At 39.0% G+C, this 26,720-nt stretch overlaps 1 protein-coding gene across 1 annotated transcript in view; it reads right to left on the bottom strand.

Annotated features, from left to right (window-relative positions):
* The window catches only part of Smarcc1 (SWI/SNF related, matrix associated, actin dependent regulator of chromatin subfamily c member 1), a 94,133-nt gene that overhangs the window by 32,184 nt on the left and 35,229 nt on the right, over positions 1–26,720 (bottom strand). The window contains exons 13-22 of the mRNA XM_021205909.2: positions 24,931–24,968; positions 20,293–20,414; positions 19,423–19,494; positions 17,196–17,309; positions 16,218–16,371; positions 15,338–15,451; positions 12,309–12,368; positions 7,483–7,741; positions 5,947–6,108; positions 1,173–1,228 (exon numbers count right to left, since the gene is read on the bottom strand). Of these exons, the coding sequence (XP_021061568.1) occupies positions 1,173–1,228; positions 5,947–6,108; positions 7,483–7,741; positions 12,309–12,368; positions 15,338–15,451; positions 16,218–16,371; positions 17,196–17,309; positions 19,423–19,494; positions 20,293–20,414; positions 24,931–24,968 (1,151 nt within the window). The remainder of the gene's footprint in view (positions 1–1,172; positions 1,229–5,946; positions 6,109–7,482; positions 7,742–12,308; positions 12,369–15,337; positions 15,452–16,217; positions 16,372–17,195; positions 17,310–19,422; positions 19,495–20,292; positions 20,415–24,930; positions 24,969–26,720) is intronic.

The following is a 26,720-nucleotide window of genomic DNA, read 5'->3' as shown; positions in this document are numbered from 1 at the left end:
TAATCAACTCCAATCGCCCTATCACATTATTCAATGAAGCGGGGTTTCTTAAGTCATTTTGCTTGGGGATCCAATCTCTGCCTTCTGAGGCTAAAACTACAGATAGGCTATGTACTGGCTGGTTTTGTGTCAACTTGACAGAAGCTGGAGTTATCACAGAGAAAGGAGCTTCAGTTGAGGAAATGCCTCCATGAGATCCAGATGTAAGGCATTTCTCAATTAGTGATCAAGTGTTGGAAGGCCCGTTGTGAGTGGTACCATCCCTGGGCTAGTAGTCTTGGGTTCTTCTATAAGAGAGCAGGCTGAGCAAGCCAGTGGAAGCAAGCCAGTAAGTAACATCCCTCCATGGCCTCTGCATCAGCTTCTGCTTCCTGACCTGCTTGAATTTCAGTCCTTACTTCCTTGGTGATGAACAGCAGTGTGGAAGTGTAAGCTGAATAAACCCTTTCCTCCCCAACTTGCTTCTTGGTCATGATGTTTGTGCAGGAATAGAAACCCTAAGACAGGCTATCATAGGCACTGGGCATTTATGTGGGTTCCGGTGATCCAAGTGACAAGTGTGACCACTCCAGTCCTCAATTAGTTGTTTTAAAGGGCTGGAAGGACTTGATGATCATTGGCAGAAAAAACCGTGATGAAACAATTTGTCAAGCCTCTTACTGATGGCTTTAGTAACACAGCAACAACACAGGAAGAATGATTTGCTTTGGTGATTGAAGACCTACTCAATGGTTCAACATTTGAGTATTTTGCAATTTCTGTGACCTTAGACAGACTACAGAACACAGTCCATAAATGTCTCATCAAGTCACACTACCACTGACTTGATGAGGCTATTTTAATAGTTAAACTGGAGAGGCTGGAGAGATGGCTCAACAGTCAACGACACTGGCTACTATACAGAAGACCCAGGAGGGATTCCTAGTGTCCACTTTGCAGCGTACAACCCCCCCTGTAGCCCTATCCCAGAGAAGCCCTCTTCTAGCTTCCTCAGGCACCAGGATGCAAGTGGGGCAAAGAGGATGGGCTGTGGAGGGAACTAATGACACTAAGCTCTGCTGGACTGTAACTCAAGTAAAAAGCCCACTGGCAGTCCCCTGAACTGGACTTGGCGCGTCCCGGGCAGACGGCGCTGTATTACTTTTGGTAAAGAGATATCTGAGTATCCTTACCTTTTCCGGCTGCTGACCATCAGGATCTGCTTCCATCTTCTCTTCTTCAGATCCTTCTACAAATGAAAGAATAAAAATAATACGGAAATAGGTAAAAATCAGTGTATTATAGAACATCTGAAATATTTTTCCAATTTTGTATATATAACTAGTCAGTATCCTGGTTTCTAAAGAAGTCAGACATAAATAGCACATAGTTTACAAGTAAGTATAAAGGGCATGAGAGTAACACTGTCAAAATAAATGCTGTCAAAAGCAGAGCAGTGGTTAAGTGAAGTGGGGATAGGTAGATGAGATACCAGGGTCAAGAGTTATGGCTGAAATGATGTCACTATCTTTTTCTTGATCTAGCGCTATTGATCATAATGATTTTTACTTGAGAAAATGCACTATGCTCACTTGGATTTTCTATACATAATAATTAGAAATGTTACCGAGTAAATGAGTAAACTCATTTTATCTAACAGATATTTAATGTGTGCATAATCAATAACGCACTATAAAAACATTACATAGTACTGCATTTGCTGAAACCGTGAGAGGACCTAACTCTAGTCAGTGAGAGCGAAAGTCAACTAGTCCGCCACAGCACACAGGACATGACCTGCCTCAGCCACGGAGTACAAATGAGAAAGGAACCATGAAAAGGAGCACACAAATAGTCAAAATAGTAGTATCAGGAGGACAAAATATGCCGGGCGTGGTGGCCCACGCCTTTAATCCCAGCACTCGGGAGGCAGAGGCAGGTGGATTTCTGAGTTCGAGGCCAGCCTGGTCTACAGAGTGAGTTCCAGGACAGCCAGGGCTACACAGAGAAACCCTGCCTCGAAAAACCAAAAAAGAAAAAGACAAAAGAAAAAAAAAAGAAGACAAACTATATGACTGTATGTTGCTCTAGACTACCTAAGAAATACCTAGATTCACATGAATGAGCTAAGAGAATCTTTATTTTATATAACATGATTTTTTTAAAAAATAAGGGTTTTGCTGCTAGAATTGGAGGAAGAATATGATCGATCTAAAGCCAATCTCTGGGATGGGGTATAGTAGGCAGATAATATCATAGAAAATGAATATTGTTTAAAACAAACAAAAAAGAGGCAAGCACTTGTTTTGTTGTTGTTGGTTTGTTTGTTTTGGTTGAGATAAGGTCTCCCTGTGTAGCCCTGGCTGTTCTGGAGCTCCCTCTATAGATCAGGATGGCCTTGATCTCAGATGTACCTGCCTTTACAGACCAGTTCAGGCAAAAACTCTTAAACACTCTACAGATTAAAATTGTATATTACGCTACTGTAAATGCAAATATTTATCAGCAATAAGAGGATTTTAACATTTTAAACTGGATTGTTTATAAGGAAAGCAATGCTCAAAGCTATTAATTAGAAAACAGTTGTCTAGTTTTGGAACATGAATCCACCAATCAATCTCCTTCTTTCCAGAATGGTTGAAGAGCAGCTACCTTTCCAAAGTCACAAGCACACGGTGCCAGAAGTAGCACCAGATCGTGAAAACTCTAGAACCAGGACTTGAATGGAGACATCTCATCAACACATAACCACTGTCAAGCAGTAAAGCCACGGTCAAGTCAAGGTTGAAGAAGGAGAGAGCACGCTCTAATCCTTGCACAGGGCTGCCCAAACCATAATCAGTGAGTTCCAGTGCAGTGTTCAACCCAGCCCACAGAACGGCACTAATTTGGATTTAGGGGCTTATGTGTTACTTATTTGTGCTTTTTATTTTTTAAAGGATAAGATCTCACTATGTAGCCATGGTTGGCCTAGAAGTTGACTATGTAGCCAGTCTGGCCAAAAGCCACACATATGTCCTTGTCTGCCTCCCCAGCACTGAGATTAAAGGTGTGCTACACTGAGGTCAGCTACGGATTTGATCAAAAGATAGATAAGACAGTTATTATTATTATTTTTTAATGAGAGCATAAAGATGGGAGTGAGGTATGTTTAGGGGTAGGAGAACTGGATTTAAAGTGTCGAAAAATGAGCAAGATTCATTATTAAGAAAATTTCAAGTTAAAGGAAAATAAGTATATGATAGCAGTGTAGAAAAGGCAACAGAGAATAACCACAAAAGATACCAAATGATGTTATAGCATAAATAAAACAAAAAAGGTATGAAGTTAACTCTATTAAAAAGTAATCATTGCATCTTCAAAAAGATGAGCTGGTGATACTGTTACTCTTGCAGAGGAGCTAGGTTCCATTCCCAGCACTGATACAGTGGCTCAAAACCATCCATAACTCCAGGTGCAGGGGATCCAATGTCCTCTTCTGTTGTGTCAGGGCACTAGGCATGCAGGAGGTGCACATATAGACATATAAGCAAAATCACATATGCACAGAATAAAGTAAATCTAAACAAAACAATGAAACAAAAGTCTCCGAGAAAGCCAGGTAGGTGTGTATACACCTTTAACTGGAGCACTGGGGAGGGAGAAGCAGAGAAAGCTCTCTGGGTTTGAAATCTTTTCTCAAAAAACCAAAAAGCAATGAGTAACCAAATGGGAGAAACCACATGCAAAACAGTTAATAAAGCATTCGTGTAGAAGATAAGCAGAAATGGGAATCAAAAGGAATCTGAGCAGAAGCCAAAATTAGCTCTTTCATGGACTGGCCCAGAAATAGGAAAGAGAATATACTTAAGTGAGGCCTAGAAAAGGGAAGCTCACAGAAGTGGTATTTCAAATACTCACTAAAAAAGGGAAGCTCACAGGAGTGGTATTTCACACTCACTAAGCAGCAGGGACTCTCACACCAGGTAATGTGGCAAGTCCAAGTAAGAACCAACACACAAGCTTTGGGGAAAAGTCCATATCCTAACACATTGCTAACCACAGGATTTGTTTACACCCAAATTTACAAATGAGAAAGAATATGCAAGATTGGAGAATGTCAAGTGTTCCAGATCTGAAAAAATAATCCGAGGAAGATAGCATCAAGAGCAAAGCTGGTGATGTGGGTCTATGGTCTTGCTATGTCACCTAGTTCAACTATATGCCCAACTACCCTGTAGTTAAGAATCTGTATCAGAACTCTAGGAAGTACGCAAGAGTGTATGTACATAGATGCTTTAAGTAAGAGCATCTAAAACCCAGCCAAAATCATACTTAACATACGTTGTTTAATTGCATCTATGTGATAAAAGCAATTTAAAAGTATACAGAAATTCACTTAAGATACAGGACTTCTATTACTAAGAGCGGAAGGTGAGATAAAAGGGAGAAAGAGAATGATCAGTAAAGCTCTGATCTTAGTTCAGATTTTAAACTGGAGCTTTTGGCTAGGGGTGCCGGCCCACATCTTTAATCACAGCACTCCAGAGGCAGAGCCAGAGGCAGATGGATCTGTGAATCCAAGGCCAGGATGGTCCACATAATGAGACCTTGTCTCAAAACATATGAAGACATACTAAGCTGATAAACTCGGAGAAGGCTAAACAAAATGTCACTAAAATCTTACAAAGTCCTTAATGGTTCCAGGGTCAGTTATGAACTATCTAGAAGACATTTAGACTGGGCTGGCTTTAAACTCAGTGATCTAGCTGTCTCTGCCTTGGGTGTCGGCACTAATAGTCCTTAACCCTCTTTAACAGATCCAGTTGGCCCTTTGTCCACGAGAAGACAGACTTAAGATTTACACAAGATTGTTCAGGAGCTCAGTGAACAATCTGCTAACATGGTAAAGATTGTCTAAGGAATAAAGCTGTAAATAGTAAAGACTTGAAAGCAAGAACATAAACAGGATTTACAATAAGATGTCTGATAGACCAGATAGACCTTCAGTGCCTGCTGACTACACACTCATTCCATCCTCTTGATGAAAGTTATATCCTTCAAAAAGGACTGAAACTGGTAAGATGGCTCAGTGGGGAGTGGCACCAACAAGTATGACTGAGGGAGGAGCAGTGGTGCATGTGGCATGGGCACAGCGAGAGCGGTGCTGCTGCACTGGTGCCACAGAGGAATGGTAAAGATGGATGCTGGGAGGAGTGAAGAGATGGCGAAGTGGTTAAGAGCACTCATCACTCTTCCAATGTATCAGAGTTTTAGTTCCCAAAACCCACACTGGGTGGCTCAAATCTGCTTGTAATGCCTACTCCAAGGGGTCCTACACTGTCTTTTTGGAATCTACTGGCACCTGTACTCACTTGCATAAAAAACATAAATATACATAAAAAATACATATTTTTAAAAAACAGAGAGTGATTTTCACTCTCTTAAGAAAAACATCTTTATCTCTACAAAATACATGCAACCTACTGCAGGTCCACAAAACCATGCTGTCTACAATCTAATTTAAAACAACTGAACAAAAATAACTTAAAAACTAAATGTTCTTTACTTACTTACATATTACACTGAGGCCTTAGAATAATAGTAGGTTGCATAATGGTAATGGGAAAAAATGTCTGGTCTTCTGGCCTCCATGTACCCATGGTTACAAGCATGTACTAACATTACACATATCACATACACACAGACATATACACACACCAACTTAGATCTATCATCAGCCACAAGTACTTAGTAACTGATATTGCTTGGTTACCAGGCACTGTATTTAGTTCTTGCTTTCTCCGCACCAATCCCCCCTTGTCCACCGCACAAAAATGTGAGGAGGAAAATACCATGTACTAAATCTTAGAGGCATGTTATATTGATCGTTTTGACTGCTTAGTTGTAAGCAAACCCTGTGATTTTACATACTGACAGGAAATACAAGCATCTATAAAGCAAATGCTGCTCGCAGCAGTGACTCACCAAGCTTCTCTGGCTCGTCAGGCCCTGTGCCAGCAATACAGCTGCTCTCCAAGCCATAGGTAGGGTCCACCTTCCCAGAGGCTCTTGCAGCTTCCTGTACTTTCTTGACATGGGCTTCAACCAATTCCAGGGGTACTTCTTCTCGGACACGAGAAAACTCCTCTGATTCAAGATCACAGAGATATTTGCTCCTATGTGTGACTTATACAATCTGGCACAATAGCATTAGTTTACGGTGAGCTCACTGGCGCAAAATAGAAAATGAATCAATCTAACCACTTCTCCAGGATTATATCCAAAACATTGTAGTACCTTCTTCATTATACTTTAAAAATATGTTTAGAGATCTATTAGTAACAACCAAAACTTCAGTCATAATTTTACCACCCTGCTGGCTAGACTGGTAACTGTAAAAACACCAAGGATCAAACAACCTTAAAAATATAAATCCTATAACATAAAAAAAGTTTGGGTAAAATTAATATATTGCAATAATATTAAGCTGCTTCCATTCTATAGCTCCACCAATATCCTAATGTCACAAAACACCTATTTTCCTTTATACATGCTTGAAAACAATGTGATGTACATGTATGTTGGTTGAGACAAGATCCACTGTACTCCGCCGGGCGTGGTGGCGCACGCCTTTAATCCCAGCACTCGGGAGGCCAGCCTGGTCTACAGAGTGAGTTCCAGGACAGCCAGGACTACACAGAGAAACCCTGTCTCGAAAAAATCAAAAAGATCCACTGTACTCCAAGATGAACCTCAAACTCATGATTCATTTGCCTCTTCCTCCCAAAAGCTGCATTTCATAGGTGTATGCCAACATATCTAGCTGCTCCTAGAATTCCACCAATATTCTATAGGCCAGCAACAAGGTTCATCATGAATGGACACTTGTGGCCGGGCCGACAATCCAATTCATGAAACACATGCAGTAGGAGAGAGCTCACCATCCCACTGCAAATCCTCTGACCTGTCAAGATATATCATGGTGATCATACACACAAAAATAGACTTTAAAAAGTGAAAGAAAAATATCTTACAAATTGTATTTTTATACATTAATTTTTATGAAGCACATTAACCTTGTGGCTTGTTGTGATTTATAAAAGAGAAATGTGAATTAACACAGCTGACATTCTTAAAAACATTTGTATGTATGTGTGGGAGTGGGCTTGTGTCTGGCTGTAAGTCTGCTGGCTCAATCCAGTAGGCATATCTACAGACTAGAGGCTGACATCAACAAAGATTCTATCAGTTCTCCCTTCATCCATCTCCGAGTTACTGTCTCCTAGGATGACTAGTAAGGCCATCTATTTCTGTCTCCCAGTATAAGCCTATCCTGGAACTTCCAGCTTTTACATGGGCTTTGGAGATCCAAACTCAGATCCTCATGCTTAAGTAGCATGGAGTTTATACACCTGAGGCTTAAGTAGCATGCAGTTTATACACCTGAGGCAGATTTAATAATATTTAAATATGAGGCCAGACTTTAGTGCTGGAGAGGGAGCTTCTACAAGAAGTACATACCCAAAGCTGCTTTTGCTGCAGCAGATGCTACACGAGGGTCAACAACAGATGCTAAAAAGGCAACGGTACTCATGACGGGGTTTCCCGACTGGCTGAAAGGGACAGGCTGGTAAGCTAGTGGCCCAAGAGAAGCATCTGAATTTTCAAGGTATGGGTCCTCAATGGGAAGCCTCAAAAAGTGGAGGATGCATTCGTCCTGAGTACGACTTCCAACATGTTCTGAGACTTTATTCCAATCATCCTTGTACATCTCCAGAGCCTAAGTGAAGAAAGAAACAGATCGTTAATATCAAATAACAAGGAAGTAATACAGAAAGAAGAAAAATGAAGCCAGTGCTCTTTATTTTGCTTCTGTGTGACAGGGTCTCACTATGTGATACAGACTGGTCTTAAACTTCTACTAATCCTGGCTTACAGGCTCTAGTGCTCTGTAAGAGGCATGCAAAACCAGACTTGTGAAGACTCCGCCAATAGTATTTCTAAAAAAATTTTGGGTAGTGATCTAGTTGTGGTGGCACATGCCTTTCAACCCCAGCCCTCTGTAAATAAGACAGAAAATTTAAAGATAACAGAGTGGACAAGATCCTATTTCAAACTACTAACATAATGATTATTTGTACATTAAGACAGAAAAGTAATCTGACAGCTGTCCTTATAACAAGTTGTCAATCCGGAAACAAAAAAATTAATATAATACTTGCATATTATAAAACAGTTTTTAAACTGGATCAAAATTGATACAAAATCTCCAAAGAACCTACTCTGGATGGTAGTTCATTACCACTAATTATCTAATTATGGGCTAAAAGTATAACAGAAAACAAAAACAATGATGGAAAAATATTTCGAACAGTATTAAGATGAAATAAAAATAGAGTAAATTATGTATAAGGCCAACATGACTCAAAGAAAATCAAAGTGAGAGAATGCAAAGACAAACAGGAAGGAAGAGAGGAAGGGAGGAAGGAAAGAAGGAAGGGAGGGAGGGAGGGAGGGAGGGAAGGAAAGAAGGAAGGAAGGAGACAAATAGTTCCTTCACTACATGGCGGTCTATCAATTCTTTCAAGCTGAAGCATAACTTATCAAAAAGAGGGAAAGTAAGAAGGCAAATAGGTGAAGTTTCTGTTTAGTAGGCCACACAATGCTAGGAGAAAGCAGACTCCAACGTTGTCTTGCCCTCCACATAAATCATGTACACATACAAATACACCAAGGTCCACAAGACAGTGTGTGTGTGTGTACTTTTAAAAGATTTATTTATTTATATGAACACACTATAGCTGTCTTCACACACAGCAGAAGAAGACATCAGATGCCCATTACAGATGGTTGTGAGCCACCATGTGGCTGGGAATTGAACTCAGGACTTCTGAAAGACCAGTCAGTGCTCTTAACCACTAAACCATTTCTCCAGTTCCCAAGACAGTATATTTTTAATAAAAATTGAGACTAATAGTAAAAGATTGAGAAGACAGAAGAGACTTGAGTCATAAAATTTAGACTTTTTATAAAATTCTTGAAAAACATTCAAAACAAGAAATGATTATGGTTATGAATGGTTAGATACAGAAAACATAGTAAGAATAAATATAATGACCAAAATAACTTTTCTTAACCTTTTAGGGCTTGTAATGTTATTTCTCTCTGGTGGCATGATTTCCTACCATGCTCTTTTTGGCGGTGGTTGTAGTAGGGGAGGGGATCTGGGATTAGAACAGGACTTTGTGTTGTGTCCTAGGTAAAAGCTTTTCCTTACCTATTTACAAATTTGGAAAATGTTTAAGTTAAACAAGTTCTCTTTCCTACCTTCATTAACTTCACATTTCATCAATATCTGTCTGTCTGTCTATCTATCTATAAAATCAAAGGAACCACACTTCACACTTCCTCAGGCTGAAGAGTTAATCAGAACTCAAAACACCAATCTAAGTTGTCTCACAGATGTACAGTTACTCCAATACTATAATACAATGAACTAGAACCACCTCACCCTTACAGGCCCATGCTGTTCCAAGGCAGCTACCCTTTATCTAAATCTGCACAGAAACTCTTCTGTACATGTGTTGTACTGTAAACTGTACACACATATTTTTGGTCTTTTGTACCTCACTGGTGAGTTCCTTAATGAAAAGTATCTTTATCTGTACTACCTGTTACACTGCTGAATCAAAGTACCAACAAAAATTCATAATCAATCACAAGAACCTAGATTATCACAGAAAAGAAATCTAACTGTCCTATTAACACACCAATAATACAACATTATATTCAGGGAAATATTTGTTCTCCTATCACTAGAACTCAAAATCCAACAAGCTACCTACCACTGAGGTAATTCCCAGTCATGACATTCAAATGTTTAAAAACGAAAGGACTGTCTGCTCTATTGGCTGAGTAGGCTTGGCTCCCATAGACACATAGTTGGAATGGGTGGTCCATAGAGAGCAGCACTGTGGAGGTGGGGCCTTGCTGGAGGAAGTTTATCACTGTGTGTGGAGGTGGCTTTGGGCATCTTATATTAAAGCTAGTCCTGGTTTGGCAGTCTCATTCTATTGCCTGAGGATAGAGAACTCTATTAGCTCCTTCTCCAGCACCATGTGTGCCCTGCATGCCACCATGCTTCTCGACATGACAATAATGGACGTAAACCTTGGAAACCACAAGTTAGCTCCAATTAAGCATTTTCCCTATAAGAGCTGTTTAGTCATGGTGTCTCTTCACGGCAACAGAAGCTCTAATATATCTGCCAAAGATGAACTAGATTCTTACTTGAAGACCCAACATTCAGAGGGGAAAACTTTCACAAAGACAAGTTTTAAAATAGAAGACCTACTCACACAGTGCAGATGAAAATCTGACAAGCATGATTTATTTCCAGAGTTGTATATAATTTTGATGTTTCTAATCAAGCTTTTCCATTTTGATCTTATACAGTAACTTCAAACAAACAAACAAACAAACAAACAAACAAACAAACAAACAAACACAGAGGCCAGAGAGCAGTTAATAGCTCTGGCTGCTATTCTAGAGGACCTGGGATCAATTCACACAGTATCCACATGGCAGCTCACATCTGCCTATAAATCCAATTCTAGGGTTTCTGACACCGTAACACAAACATACATGCAAACAAAACATCAATAAATATTAAAACAAAAACAACATCAAACATATTAGCTTGTATTTCTAAAACACATTTATTGCAAACTATATTTTTTCTGCTATACATTCTACCTTTGATTATTTTAAATCTTGATATTATAATTCTAATATTTCTTATAAAAAAGATAAATATAAACAAAAGCATTATCTCCATATTTTTACCAAGGAATTATGCTTTAATAAAGGAATTTAATTTAAAAATAAAAGCAAGGCTAAATAGGGTGGAACATGGATCCAGGAAGCAGAGACAGGCAAATATCTGAATTTGAGAGCAAAATGGTATACGTAGTGGGTTTCAGGACAGTCAGAGCTATGAAAAGAGACAGGGTCTCATAACAAACAATGGCAGTCTCAAAAATAGCCAGAAATAGTTTTAGAAATAATCCCCAATAAAACAACCTAATGGACTTCTCCATTAGGACAATCTGAATCTTGTTTAGTCACAACTCAATCCATACCGTCCTGAAGCTTCTCCTGAGGACATGTGAATAGAAATGCCTACTCGTGTGCACAGAGACAGACATCACAGTCAGGTTATGTACTCCAGTACTGGTCTCCACCTGATTTGGACACAGGGCATCCTTTTGAAGCTGGAACTCACTGAGCAGCTAGAATGAATGGACTGAATGAAAAGGCAGTCATTTGGCTCAGCTGGTTAAAGAACTTGCAGCCAAGCCTGTGCATCTGAGTTCTATCCTTGGAACCCGTAAGGGAAGAACTGGCTCCCATGACATCTTTATGGCCCCCACACAAATATGAACGGACAGACAGGACAGACAGAAACTTGCACTGGGTTCTGAGGCAAAGCATCCTATACAGTCTAAGTGGTCTAGCCTCTTGAATGTGGGGACTACAAGTATGCAACACCATAAAATGTGTGTTTGTGTTTACATGTATGCAAGATGTTTTTTCATTGAAGGTTTTTAAGGCACAGGAAGTGCAATCTTCAAATGCTAGGATTAGAGGGTGTATACCTGGAAACCTGCCTTTTAAGCTAGTGTTTGCTCTACATGAACTGCTTTTATGGGTGGTATTGATAATAAACAATGCTGCTCAGGTGAGGAATCAATATAAACATGTTGATAATCCCTGCCTCCTGCCTAAAAGAAAAGGCAACCCCAGCAGAGGATCCACCTGCAGCAAAGAAAATGCAATACTGTTTACAGATATAGCAGTTCTCTTCAGCCTGCGCAGGGCAAACTGTAGCTCAGGAATTCTTACCTCATTCTATATTTACTATCCACTTATCTTATATTTTTGGTTGTGAGTCCATCCTTTAATGTGTTAGCCATCTCTCCAGCCCCATCCACTAATCTTAAAGGGAGATATGGAGACAATTTACAACATCGGTGTGCAGACGGAACTGTTGCATTTTTCAACTCAAGTACAGTAATTTCTCCGTATGGCACAAAGCCTTGAAATAGCACTAAATAACAAGCTGTGTTTAACTTGTGAGATGGAGCACATACTCTTATTGAATTAGCATCCATGACAAATACGGCTAGTCAAGAGTTCTGATTGTGAGATGGGACTATACAAAGAGCTAACTGCTTAACACCAATACAAAAAGGCTAGACTAGAAAAGATTAATAGTAACAAAACTCCCCTAGAGTAAGAAGAAATTGACATGCATCAAATGTGAGTAAGGGCCACTGTCACCTTACCTCTAGGAGAAGAAGGGTCTCCTGTTCTGTCCACTCCCTTCCCGCACTAGCACCTTTACTCTAAAGAAACAAAGTCAGACATTATTTACTCGTCACAAATGTATGCAAATGGGGCTCAGGTGGGATTTCTTTAAGCTCACAACTGATCACCAAGGAGTCCCCCAATAACTAAACATTCAAAAACTTCAACTTCAACAGAGTCTGGTGTATTTCAACATCTTGTTTTCATTAGTCACAGTTTATTTCAACTTTATAGGTAAGATATACAATTATAAAATGCATTAATAAGATAAATCATTCATAATTATACACAACCAACCTACAAACCGGCCAGACAACTAACTGAGAGGGTGAAGGCTCTCCCTTCCACATCTGACAGCCTGAGTTTGATTCTCCAGAACTACAGTGGAAAGAGAACCATGACTTTGAAGTCACTGGAAAAATTTAAGGTAAGTGAGTTCACCTGCTGAGCCATCTCTCCAGCATCTTTGTTTCTTGGTGGTTTTGAGAATAGACCTGACTTTGTTAGTCTCATATGCAGGACAATTGGCCTGCTGAGTGCTGGGGTACCAAGCTTGAGTCTGTATGACAAGTTCTAGGAATGGATTTTCTCTTTCACTATTCTACTGATTGAAGAAACCAAAATTTTAACCAAACCAAAAATTTCTTATAAGTTGTTAATTTTATACACAATTCTATGGTTGTTCCGGTATTTTTATTTTTATGTCCAAGGACACTAGGTACAAGTATTAGTCACCATATACAAGTTAAGATTATATTTGTATTATTGTACATATATATAATTATATATATATAATTTTACTAATTATACTTCTTTAAATAGCTGTATAAGATTTAGAACATAAACTTATAATTTGTCAGTCTATTTTCAATTAATATTTTTGCATATAACATAAAATGTAGAAACTTTGATAACATGTAGTTCTTTTTCTGACCCCTGTTCTTTGTGCTGTATGTGGATATGGTCTCTCACATCCACACATCATGGAATTAAAAACTTACTGTTACTACTTTTATTTTGTGAAAATATCAAATGGTGTGTTACTGAACAGAGGAAAAAAAAAAAGTTCAGTATTTGATTCATGTATCAGCCTTTCAAGTACACTTTATTCATTTATTTCAGTTATAAAATGCTTTGGTAAATTATAACTGAAGGGGCTAGTCTTCCACATGGTAGCTCTTAAGTGCTTGTAACTCCACTTTGATCTGATCTAATGACCTCTTCTGGACACCACAGCAACCACAGAAACATAATGCAAAAATGTGCAGACACTCAGGCACATAAAATAAACAGGGCTGGAGAGATGGCAGAATATAAGAGTACTCTCAAGCACACGGCTTTGATTCCAGCAACCACATGATGGCTCACAACCATCCGTAATAAGATCTGATGTCCTCTTCTGGGATGTCTGAAGACAGCTACAGTGTACTTACATATAATAAATAAATAAATTAAAAAAAAAAAAGGAAGCCCAGTCGGGCAGTGGTGGCGCACACCTTTAATCCCAGCACTTGGGAGGAAGAGGCAGGTGGATTTCTGAACTGGAGGCCAGCCTGGTCTACAGAATGAGTTCTAGGACAGCAAGGGCTACACAGAGAAACCCTGTCTCAAAAACAAACAAAACAAAGAGAATAAGGAAGCCCAAATGAAGGCAGTAGCCAAACTGTTAGGGAAACACACGGATCTAAAGAAGGAGATCACTTACACACCCCAGGTAATTCAGAAAGGCAGGCATATTTGGGATGTTGTCCTACTGTGAGCCATTGCTGATTCCATTGTAAGCCATTGTAAGTCTATCTGAGCTCATTTCTTTTCAGACCAAGGAACTTTGTGTGGTGTTTGGCAATTGCTAGTGAAAACTTACACACTTTTTAACATCTAAAAACATCTTATTGCTAAATCCATGGATTACTTAATAAAGATCCAAATGGGTTTTTATTACTTTACAATATAATATTCTTTGTTCTCTGACATCTAACCCTAATGTAGCATCAAACATGTTTCATGACTTTAAATTCAATTACTTTTATTTTCTTTCAAAAATTTATTTATTTATTTTATGTAAGTATAATGTCGCTGTCATCAGACACAGCAAAAGAGGGAATCAGATCCCATTACAGGTGGTTGTGAGCCACCCACCATGTGGATGCTGGGAATTGAACTCAGGACTTCTGGAAGAGCAGTCAGTGCTGTTAATCTCTGGGCCATTTCTCCAGCCCTCTTTCTCAGTTCTATCTTACCTTCCTTGTTTTGCTTTTTTTTTTTTTTAAATCATAGTTTTAAAACTATGTTTATTTTTGAATGAGGAGCATTATGTGTGTGTGTATATTTGTAAGGTAATAGGACAACCTTGGACGTAGGCTGTCAGTTTCCACCATGGTTTTGGCAATGTCCCTTTTACTGTGTGCCTCTGTGTAGCCAACTCCAGGCTAATGGACCTGCTACCTTCATGGGGATTCTCCTGTCTTTCTTGTTTGAGAAGGTGCTATCACATCGGGGTTTCTGTGTTTGCTGGGGATCTGAATTCAGGTGGCCAGGCTTGGTCGCAACTACCGTGAAATGCTGAGCTACCATATCACCCTCTGAATGTAACTATTTTTATCACTTCTAGAATAATATTAGCCATTACACAGCCAATTATCAATCCTCTGCCTTACTTTTTTCTCTTTCACTCATATAAATGAATCCTTCTGATTGCTGACAGGTCTCCAGTACTTGGTTCTTTCTGCTTAGCCTGCTCTGTAATCTGAATAGTTGGTGGAATCACCGGAGATGCTCACAAGGTTACTCTTCTTACTGTATTTTTTAATTTACTTTTCAAATTGTACTACCCTCACAAAACCCTGTCTGTAGTTATTTAAATATCTATCTGCTAATCATACAACTGACTGCTGAAAGGCCGCCAGACCTGAGCAGAGACCTTGCTGTATCCTATCAGACACTGGATGTGATATAATAGAAAACAGACATACGAGCAGGAGGCTACAGTGGGTTCACAAGCCTTTACCTTTGCCAGTGTTTTCTTGGAGTAAATGTCAGTTCGAAGACCAAAGTTCTGCAAATCAATTGGTTTTTCCTTGTTCTTCTCAGGAAAATTTAACATCTGTTGAGCAGCAGGGACCTGTGAGGCAGATGACAAAATGACTGTATTTACTGTTTAAATGCAAAGGTGTACAAGTTTTTAAATATTACTTCAGACTAGTTGATTATCTTAATCAGCTGGGCATGGTGGCACTTGCCTTTGATTCAGAGGCAGGTGGATGTTAACTTAGATCAATCTATAGAGTGAGTTCCAGGAGTCCGATTTACATAGAAATGTCTCAAATATGAAAATTTATCAAAATAACCACTTTTGGCAAGTTTCCACAAAAAGAAAGAACAAAAAAATCTGTAAGTATACTTCTATGGTAAACTGTCAATAAATGCAATTTGGAAAAAACAGGTATTTCTGGTGCAATCTTTAAGTCAGAGAAGATAGGCAATTTTTCTGCTAATGATATATTCTCTTTGTCAATGAAAAGGAAATACAGTATGAATGTCCTATTATTAATTTTTTTGCCACAGTAGTCTTTTCAAAACAATGCATGTCTCCTCCTGAAATCATGAGTAAAGTTTTGAATAAGGGTTTTTAATGCACACTTCCCAGACACAGACTTAATGACAATTCTGTATTACCTGCTTGCTGCCTAGTGATACTGATGAAAGTGTTAAAGAATAACAATAAATGTGCTAATTTCCTAGCAGGTCTCACCAATTGATGGCACAATATTACCTTAAACATTAGGAGAAATGAAAAGCAAAAAAAAGCCACCAGAAACCTATCGGTGGGCAGCAGCACGGGGACAGGAGTTACCAGGGGTCTTCCAGAGCAGTCACCACTAACTTACCTGCGGTGATCGAAGATGCAGGGGCACAAGCCCAGAGGGTGTGTCAGCTAACACATTGAAATGAGGAGTGGGAGGAGGTCCCATTGCCATGGGTCGACTCTCTGGGTCAACTTGGTAGTTAACAAGACCCCATTGCTCTAAGAAGGCATGAACCCTGAAAGATGAAAGCTTTTAAAATTATAATCCTGTGACTCAGTTTCATCTGTGAATCCATAAAAGTGCAGTTAAGAAACAAAACAGAAGGAAGAAAAGATTTTCTCTGCAGGCTGCAAAGAACCAAGTATGTTAGCACTGTGTTAGGGAGAACACACAATCTGAAAACAATGTCAAATGATGAAAATGGATGACTGTTTCTATCTTTGAGGTGGTACTACTGTGTAGCTCTGGCACCTCACTGTAAGGAACAAGCTGTCCATGAAAGCACATACTGCTTGCCTATCATTCCAGGGCTGGGATTAAAGGCATATACCACCATGGCCATCACATAATAGTTCTCTTAATGCAGAAAATATAGAACAAATCCTCTCTCTTCCATGATGAAAGAATTGATTCTCTGACCCAATACAGAGAATGAAACCCAAATTTAAATATTGTTCTGGGATGGTATATATACTCCCACCCAAATCCCTTGTTATTTTATAATCTGGCCATAAAAGATATAACCTATGAAACATAAAGTTATAAAAAAATACAGAATCCCTGTCAGTATGATGAAGAGCACCCAGTTTAATTGGTCATAAAGGTAAGCTCTTTCAGGAAATCCAATCCCTTCCCCCAGGAGCCATGTCAGGCTGCTCCTAACTGCCTGCGGCATCTGTTCAGGAGAGCTGACACGTTGCTCCAGAATGCAAACTTACCCCTTGCACCCATGATGCAGGTAACTAGGCATAAGAAGAACTTAAATACAAAACTGGCTAGATATAAAGCAGGAATGCATCTCTAAGCACCTATAGTACAGGACAGAAGTCAAAATTTTACCTCATCACAGCACACACATCTCCAGTCAGGTTTCGCCGACAAGCAGTGCTGGTTAAATATTCTTGAGGGTTTAGACGGTATGTGTCAATCATAAAATTTCGATATGCCAAGTATCTAAAATACAAGGGCAAAACTTATAATGTAGTATAAACAAAGCCCAAAGTAAAAATGCTGGACAACTATAACCACCCTAAAAGACAGTAATACGCAATAACACCGACAATGTACCAAATATCAACAATTCAAATAAATTCAGAATGAGTAAGATGGAAAACAGGTATACAGCCATTGAAACAACTGCAACGTGACCATCTGGTCTCGGTTGCTAAGCTGTGCAACAGAGTTTACCTAATACTCCAAATCACTCTATAAAATAAAGTCCACCTGTCCATTTCCTCAAGGACACTGACACACAAAGCACTATTGTCTCGGACTGGGGGCTAGACAATAATTTGGCCAAAACTCAGCATCTCAGCTCTGTGCTCTCGATCTCTGAACACTCTCACTTCTCACCAGAGAACTTTGCTCTGACACAGCAGTGTGCCCTAGTCAGACCACAGTCACAGAGAACAATGCAGGGAAAGACAAGAGCACAAAGGGAACTTCAGCAGATTCTACGGCATACTGAAGCACTTCAGCCACAAACCTGCATTACAGAGTGTTAAGGATCATGGCATCTACCAACCAATTTTTAGCAAAAAGGAAAAGAAAAGTCTGAAAACACACAAGGGCAACTATGTAAGAGCAAAAAGACTACTGAACAAGCATGGACAGACAAAAATGACTCAGTTATAAGATGAAAAAGGCTAAAGTAGAAAAGTCTAATTTTAAAAGAGACGACTCTCCAAATCCTTACATATTTAAAAACATGGAAAAAAAAAAAATCAATCCAGGTTTTAAAAGTCCAATCTGGATTGCGGTGACTCCAATCCATTGTTACTAGGTTAGTGAGCACTATCTCTGACATCGACACAAAATCCCTAATTAACATAGAAAAACACAATGAGAATATATTTATTATTGCCTATGCTATCCTTTACATGGAATACTATTTAAGTCAGTTCTCCTCTAAGACAGGGTAACCATGAAACAATCTTATCATGGCACTATATGCAAGCAATGGAAATAGATTAATGTTCCATGAAAGAACAGCCATGGATCACTCGCAGAGGTGAGAGTTTCGGGAGAAATAGTCTAGGCCTGATGGTATACACTTTGATCCTTCCACTCAGAAAACCAGAATGCAGATCACTGTGAGCTCGCCTAATGTGCATAGCAAGACAAACAAGCAAACAAACAAGCATTTAAATACATACATACATACATACATAAATACATACATACAACAGGTCACAAAGAGTAGACAGATATACTTCCTGAAGAGCAAACTCCTTCCTGTTTATTTCCAATTCAAATTCAAAAGCAAGTGCTTTAGAAAACTTAACTCAGTTCAAGTGCAGCTGAATAATCCTACAGGCTTGTAATTAATAATCTGTCATGAAGATAAAGACTTATTACCTGTCATATCATTATATGAGAATGTATGTAAATCCTAACACACATAGAAATAATTAAAAGCTATTTTGAGAAACCACTAGTAAACACTATTTATTACATTCAATATTTAAGTGCTAGAACTGACACACATAATCTGAAATTTAGGAAGAAAAATATTAAAAATTATTTTGAAGTTAAGATGATGGAAAAATGAATAATTTTTAGTGGTACTCACTATTTGCAAATTAAAAGAAACAAAAAGCAAAAACAACCAGTGGGAATTGTGGGAAGAAGGCTCACAAAAAAGTCCTGCTTTTAACAGGACTTGCTGACGGTATTGCAGATGACCCAGGTTTGCTCATAACCTTCTACAGCTCCACCCTCAAGTGCTCTCTTCTGGCCTTCACAGGCACTGCACACACTTGGTTCACATACACATGTAGATAAAATACATAGACATCAGGCTGGTGAGATGGCTCAGTGGGTAAGAGCACTTGACTGCTCTTCCAAAGGTCCAGAGTTCAAATCCCAGCAACCACATGGTGGCTCATAACCATCCATAACAAGATCTGATGCCCTCTTCTGGAGTGCCTGAAGACAGCTACAGTGTACTTACATACAATAAATAAATAAATCTTTAAAAAAAAAAAACAAAAACACTTAAGACATCAAAATAAACCAACAAACTCATGCTATGAACATAAAAAGTTTTATAAACTACTGGGCTCACATCTCAGGGGTCTTGGATTTGTTTTTTCCATTAAAGAATTCTGGAAGTGCACGCCGTTCAATCACATGAATACTGAAAGAAAAGACAGAAGCAGATTGTTTTTGAAAGAGCATTAAACCCTAAATCAGAGCTATACATTCCTCACTTTTCAAAGGAAAACTAATAAATTGACTGCTGATAAAACTGGTTGTACTAGACAACTTTCTTTACGTATGAGAGGAAAATAACACAGTTAAAGCTTTATAAGTAATAGTTTTCTATTCTCTTACCCAACTGAAAAACTACTGGTAACATTGGTTCAAGTCTGTAACACCAACAACTTATCCAGTCAAGACTGTCAGAAGCCTGGTGTTAGCATGGGGTAAAGCACAAGACCTACTCTCAAACAAAATTATAAATGTTAGCATTCATTTTCGTAACACTAGGACAATAAAAAGGCTCAAAATTTAAAGACTTTTGGAAGATGTATAGCAGGAAATTGGACTAGTAAGTTCAGCAACTCGATGATGAAGTCAGCACTCATAGCTATTCAGGTTTCTAAACATTAGGCTCTCATCTTGTGGTAATCCGCAACCGTAACAGTATTTCACTGTTACTTCATAAGTATAATTTTGCTACTATTATCAACCATAATGTAAATATCTGATATGCAACCCCTAAAAGGGGTTGAAGGACTCACGGGTTGAACACCACTGCATGGTAAAGAGAATAAACACATAAGGCAACAACACAGTAAGAAGAACATGCTTATAAAGATAGCTGCCCATGCTGTCTATTGGGGAGACTGGGAAAGGGTACAGCAGACCTGATGTGAAGGTTAAGTGTGTCCACCCCTCTGTACCATGCTTCAGGTGTTAAAATCCCACTTACCAATTATAATCAAACCAGGATGCATAGCTGGGAATAATGATGTGATTGGTCTGTTCTGTCACATTGTCTTCACCTGGGTCAACTGAGCGACTTGGATCACCTTTGCTGGGATCTTCATCTTCCTATAAAAAAAAATGTGTTGTTCAGAGAGAACAGACAAATCACATACATGATAGAGGTCAATTAAAGGTAATAGATCCCATCTGAAGGACTAAGAAACAATTCTTAGGAATAAACATTTCTTATTTCTAACAGTATAAAAGTGGAGAAATGAAAACAACTGTATTTTTCCTTATCAAATAGAATACTAAAATTAACTAGTCAAAAAATTTAATTATCAAATAAAAGTAACACTATTTCATTCAAGAATTGATACATGTGGCTGGGTGGTGGTGCCACAGGCCTTTAATCCCAGCACTTGGGAGGTGGAGGCAGAGGCAGGNGGATTTCTGAGTTGGAGGCCACCCTGGTCTACAGAGTGAGTTCCAGGACAGCCAGGGTTACACAGAGAAACCCTGTCTCGAAAAACCAAAAAGAATTGATACATGTGTAAAATCTCTCTTCACAAGAGCTTTTTAATTTTTTAATCGGTATTTTAAGTGTATGCTAGCATGTGGGACATGCATTCAGTGTCTAGCAGGGTGAGAGGAGTTTTGAGTGTTAACCCATGGCTGTTGGGAATCAAACCTGAATCCTCTGGAAGAGCAGCCAGCGCTCTTGACCCCTGGGGTGACTCTGAAGCCCTTCGCAGTAGTGATCATAACTGTGACCATACAGTTCCAGGATCACAAATCTCAACAAGTAAGGATACTAACATAACATAAAGATTGCTTTATTCTAAATACTAAATAAGAGTACCTACTAATAGTCCTTAACTCGTTTATTCCCCATAATGATGCAAGAGTTAAAATAGCAACTACTTAATATTTCTGTACAAAAAGAAAAATACACAGAAGCATTAAATTATAAACACATCACAAGCCCAGAAAGTGCAGCTAAAGGACCTATACTAGAAGTTACTTGGCTATTAAAAATGAGTTTTGTGGTGAGTGCGGTGGTATATCCCTTTAATCTCAGCACTGTAAAGACACAGGCAGGAGGATCTATGAGTCTGAGGCCAGCTTTATTTACACAGGAAGTTCAAGGACAACTAGGGCTACTGTGGAAAGGCCCCACGTTAGAAGAGACCCAGTCTTCCAACTTTTTCTCTCACAATTGCACGCACACACACTAGTCTGTATTACATACACAGATCCTGTTCCAATCTTACCACAGTTTAAAATGAAATTGTTCAACTGCCTTGGAAATTTCTTTTACTGATATCTCTTCTCAGAGCAAACCTGACCACAGACTACACACTGTAAGTTATATTCACATTTGCAGGTACTGTACTGCTAGTTCCGCCCTTCGACCTTTCCGTGGGTTTGGGAGTTGTAGAGCAAATGCTTTCATTAGCTGAGCCACCTGACAAGCCATTTCCAGTAAGATATATCACACCTTCAGAAACTATCTTAAAGCTTTTCACTATTCATGACTAGAATAAATGGTTTTTAATCAAGAATATTACGGAAGCTTGGCATGGTAGCATGGTATCTTTAATCCAAGAATGTAGGAGGCAGAGGAAATTCCTGAGTTTGTTAACATTTCTACATAATAGAACTCTGTTACTATGTTCTACACAGTAAAGTTCTAGGCCAATTATCAACTTTTAGTGTGTGTGTACACGTGTGTAAATGTGCATATATTTATATAAATGCTATGTATGCTGTAAGTCTTTAAGTGGATGAGAGCACTTATGTGTCTAAGCACAAAATTGGCATAAAGGCTCTTCCTCTATTAACGTGTAGTTAAGAGCACCGACTGGTCTTCTGAAGGTTCTGAGTTCAAATTCCACCACCCATATGGTGGCTCACAACCACTCATAATGAGATTTAACACCCTCTTCTGGTGCATCTGAAGTCAGCTACAATGTACTTATATATAATAATAAATACTTTTTTTTTTTTAAAAAAAAAAAAAGGCTGGAGAAATGGCTCAGAGGTTGAGAGCACTGACTATTCTTCCAGAGGTCCTGAGGTCAAATTCCAACAACCACAAGGGGGCTCACACCCATCTGTAATGTAATCAGATGCCCTCTTCTGGTGTTTCTGAGGACAGCTACTTACACATAATAAATAAATCTTTAAAAAAAAAAATGAAATTTGATGTAAAAGCAGAAAGCACTGGCCAGTATTTGAATGGTGGAGAAATTATTATCCATTAACAAAACTTATTCGTAAAAAGAAGGAAGCTAACAAAACTATTCTCAGTATTAATGTGCTTATATTTAGGTTTAGTTAAACTATGTCTGATGAATCAATTATAACCTAAGTTTTTTTCCCTTGGAACAAGGAAAAAATGCCTGCCACCAAGAATTTGAGTCTTAGAAGCCTCATAGTGGGAAGAGAGAATCTACCCATGAAAGTTGTTCTCTAACGTATAGAAAACATGTGACGCGGCAGACATGAGTATACACATGTAGAAAATGTAATAAAAAAATCAGTATTTCCTTAAGAAAAGCCAGTGATTGCAATAAACCCAACCAGAAAACAAAAGTTTATTGAAGTACCAACTGATTTTTTCGAGGGAGAAGTCCTTCACTGTGAAGGCCTGGTTGTCCTGGAACCTCAGTATGTATACCAGGCTAGCCCTGACTCTGCCAAGACCAGCACGTATCTGACTCTTTTAAATTTAGTTACATGAGTGTGATATGGTAATATCACCTAGAAAACCTGTCTCAGGAGGTGGGATGAGTCCAATGACAGCCTGAGTCACACAGTGAATGAGAAAAGCCCATGATACACAAGACACTGCCTTGCAAACACAAACCCCATTGGGCCGTTCATCCCAGCACTTGGAGGACATATTGGAATCTCTGTGAATTCAAGACTAGCCCAGTCTACACAGTGAGTTTAAGGTCAGATGGGCTATATAGAGACCCTCCCTCAAAACACAAAACAACCAATCAACAAACAAATAAAAACAATCCACCTTTCAAAAAAGTTAAGTTTTACTAAATTATGACTTGTTAAAATCTTCCCATAAATGCATAAAACAAAAATATGTAATATTAACCATTACTTTGTAACATTTCTATTACAAACAGACTGAGGAAGTAAAAAGTCATTCCAAGAAATTTACTGTCTAACTGTGCTTACTGCAAGGCATAGAGGCACACGCCTCAAACCACTGCACTTGTAGAAGCAGGGGGTGAAAAGTGAAATGGTATCTCAAAAAAATTAAAAGCAGTAATAAAATATTAGGATAACCATTAATAGCTAAACATACAAGTGGGACTGAAATTAAGCCCTGCTTTTTTTTTTTTTTTTTTTTTTCAAAAGAAGCAGCCAACCCTACTTCTCACCTAATATTTTCAGGAACAGTGACCAGTAACATATTGCCCCAGAAAGATTAAAAGTATGATGAACAGTCAACCTCATCTGCAATCTATACCACACCCTTCCAAATAAAAGGTAACAAAATCAAGGGTAGGCATGCTACAGTACTAATCTGAACTGACAGGTAACCACCACCAACACAGGCAACTATGACGGCTACTTTGTAAATAGGGGAGAGGATGGGACTAAAGATTATACCCTATGAGGTGATCTTGGAAAATACTAAGGTTGTTTTCAATAAGATTTCTGACTAAGAAATACAAGTATTGCCAGGAGCTGGTGACGCATGTCACTCCTACCACTCTGAGGCAGAGGCAGAAGAATCTGTGAGTTTAAGTCCAGCTTGGTCTATAAAGCAAGTTCACAAACAGCCAGGATTACACGATGGACAAGCCCTGTCTTAAAACAAAACAACAACAGCAACAACAAAAAAATCCAAACCACTCCACAACAAAAAAACCACCCCAAAAAACAAGAACAAAACCAAAATTACCCTCCACCAATATAATTATTATGAGGGAGTATGAAACTTAACAGGATTAAGGAAATTTAACTGTATGTGGTAGCTAAAGACAGCAATCTTAGCATCCTGAAAGACAGCCATGAGGTTCAAGGCCAAGGCTAACTGGACAAGTTTAAAACACTTGAGAAAAACAAAAACAGAAATAAAAAACCAAAACCAAAACCAAATCACCTAAACCAACTAGGTACAGTAGTGTATGCATAATGCTGATCAAGAACTTGAAATGCGGCCTGGAGAGGTGGCTCAGCAGGTTAGAGCACTGACTGCTCTTCCAGAGGTCCCGAGTTCAATTCCCAGCAACCACATGGTGGCTCACAACCACCCGTAATGAGATCTGAGACCCTCTTCTGGTGTACTCATATAAATAAAAAAAAAAAAAAAAGTAAGAAAAAAAAAAAAAAAAAAAAAAAAAGAACTTGAAACGCTACCACAGGACAACCGACGGACTGGGGACCAGGTGATAGGTGCGCGCCTAGTACGTCTACAAGCCCGTCCATTACAGCGAACAGTAGTCAGGAGATGACAGCAGTCAGGAGGCACTAACTGGGTGATCAATAGTTCAAAGACATCCTGGGACACAGATCAGTTTGAGGCCAATCTGAACATAAACAGTTCTGCTTCTGCTCAGTGCACATGACTAAGAATCTTCTCTCATCTCAGGCCTAAATAAACTTTTACCTTTCCTCCTGTTGTAACTGCTTCTTCATCCTGCTCATCTGCAAAATTAAAACAAGTTGTTTTAATGATCACTTTCTGCTATTTGAGTTACGCAGAATCTTTACACTTTACAAAACTGGTACTAGACAGAGAAAGTAAATAAAGTCATTACTAACAAATTCAAAATGAAGAAATAGTCATTCTATATAAATGGATGGAGACAAAAGGTCATACCAACTTTTAAATAAATGGTAAGTTCATAATTTCTACAGTTATAATAGCGTCACAATAAGGATCTTATTGATAACAAGATCTTTTTTGTTTTGGTTTGGTTTTGGATTTTAGAGACAGGGTTTTTCTGTACAGCCCTGGCTGTCCTGGAACTCACTCTGTAGACCAGGCTGGCCTCGAACTCAGAAATCTGCCTGCCTGTGCCTCTCAAGTGCTGGGATTAAAGGCATGCACCACCACTGCCCAACTGATAACAAGATCTTGTAAGAGATTTGAATGAAGAACCAATCTCCTGGGATGTATAAAGCAGAGTAAAAGTATTAGTGACTAAATGAGACATGGGGGACCAGGTCTCTGACCCCAGCATTGCGAAGAGATGGGTAGATTCCAAATTTGAGGCCAATGTGTGCTACTCGGCAACAAAAAGTACATGCCTACTGATGACAACAGCTCTATGGCCTGAGTGTTGATTATAGAAGAATAAGAAAAACCTATAGAAAAATGCATTAGGGAAATGAAGGGCTGGCTCTGCAGTAAAGAACTCTGTATTACTGCAGAGGACCTAGGTTCAGATCCCAGATGGTGGATCACAACTATCCGTTAGCCCTTTTCTAACACCTAAGGGCACTAAACACACATGGTCTATATCAATACAGGTAGTCAAATATTTATCAAAAAACAATTTTTTTTTCTTTTTTAAATTTTAAGCGAAGCCAGAAGGTGGTGGTACACACCTTTAATCAAAGCACTTGGGAGAAAGAGGCAGGAAGATCTCTGAGTTCCAGGCCAGCCTGGTCTATATATAGAGCAATGAACAGAAATGAAATCATATACAAAATCCCTTAAATAAAAATGACATTAGAATATAAAAAAGAAATGTACAAAAGTATCAGATGTACATTTGATAGGCATGGGAGCTCACACCTGTAACCACAAGAAAAGGGAAAATAGAAGCTGGCCAATATCTTGTGAGTACAAGGCCAGTCAACAAAATGAAATCCAGGTGACTCAGGGACAACAGTATCTCAAAAAACAAACAAACAAACCAGAACAACAACAAAAAAACCCACTATGACCGCCGCCGCCACCAATACCACCATCACCACCGCCACCACCACCCACAACAACAAAATGAAACAAAAGTGGAGGCACACATTCTCAGCCCTGGGGAGACAGATCTCTGGTTTCCAAGCCAGCCTGGTCTACAGAGCTAGTTCCAGGATGCATTGTATGCACATGGATTTAAGCTACCCCTGCCCATCCCAGAAAACCATTCTTTGACACATCTGAGTAACTAAGACAAGTCTTGACACCTGACAGAAACTGACATCACATGAGAGACATCCTTATCTTGGATCCTAAGTCACGCTATTAAAAAACTGTGCTATGGGTTGGAGAGATGGCTCAGCGGTTAAGAGCACTGACTGCTCTTCCAAAGGTCCTGAGTTCAATTCCCAGCAACCACATGGTGGCTCACAACCATCCTTAATGAGATCTGATGCCCTCTTCTTGGGGTGTCTGAAGACAGCTACAGTGTACTTACATATAATAAATAAATAAATCTTTAAAAAAACAAAACA

This window comes from Mus pahari, chromosome 10 (genome assembly GCF_900095145.1).
Source record: "Mus pahari chromosome 10, PAHARI_EIJ_v1.1, whole genome shotgun sequence".
In the NCBI taxonomy this organism is placed as follows: Eukaryota; Metazoa; Chordata; class Mammalia; order Rodentia; family Muridae; genus Mus; species Mus pahari.
This window is presented reverse-complemented; position numbering and strand designations above follow the sequence as displayed.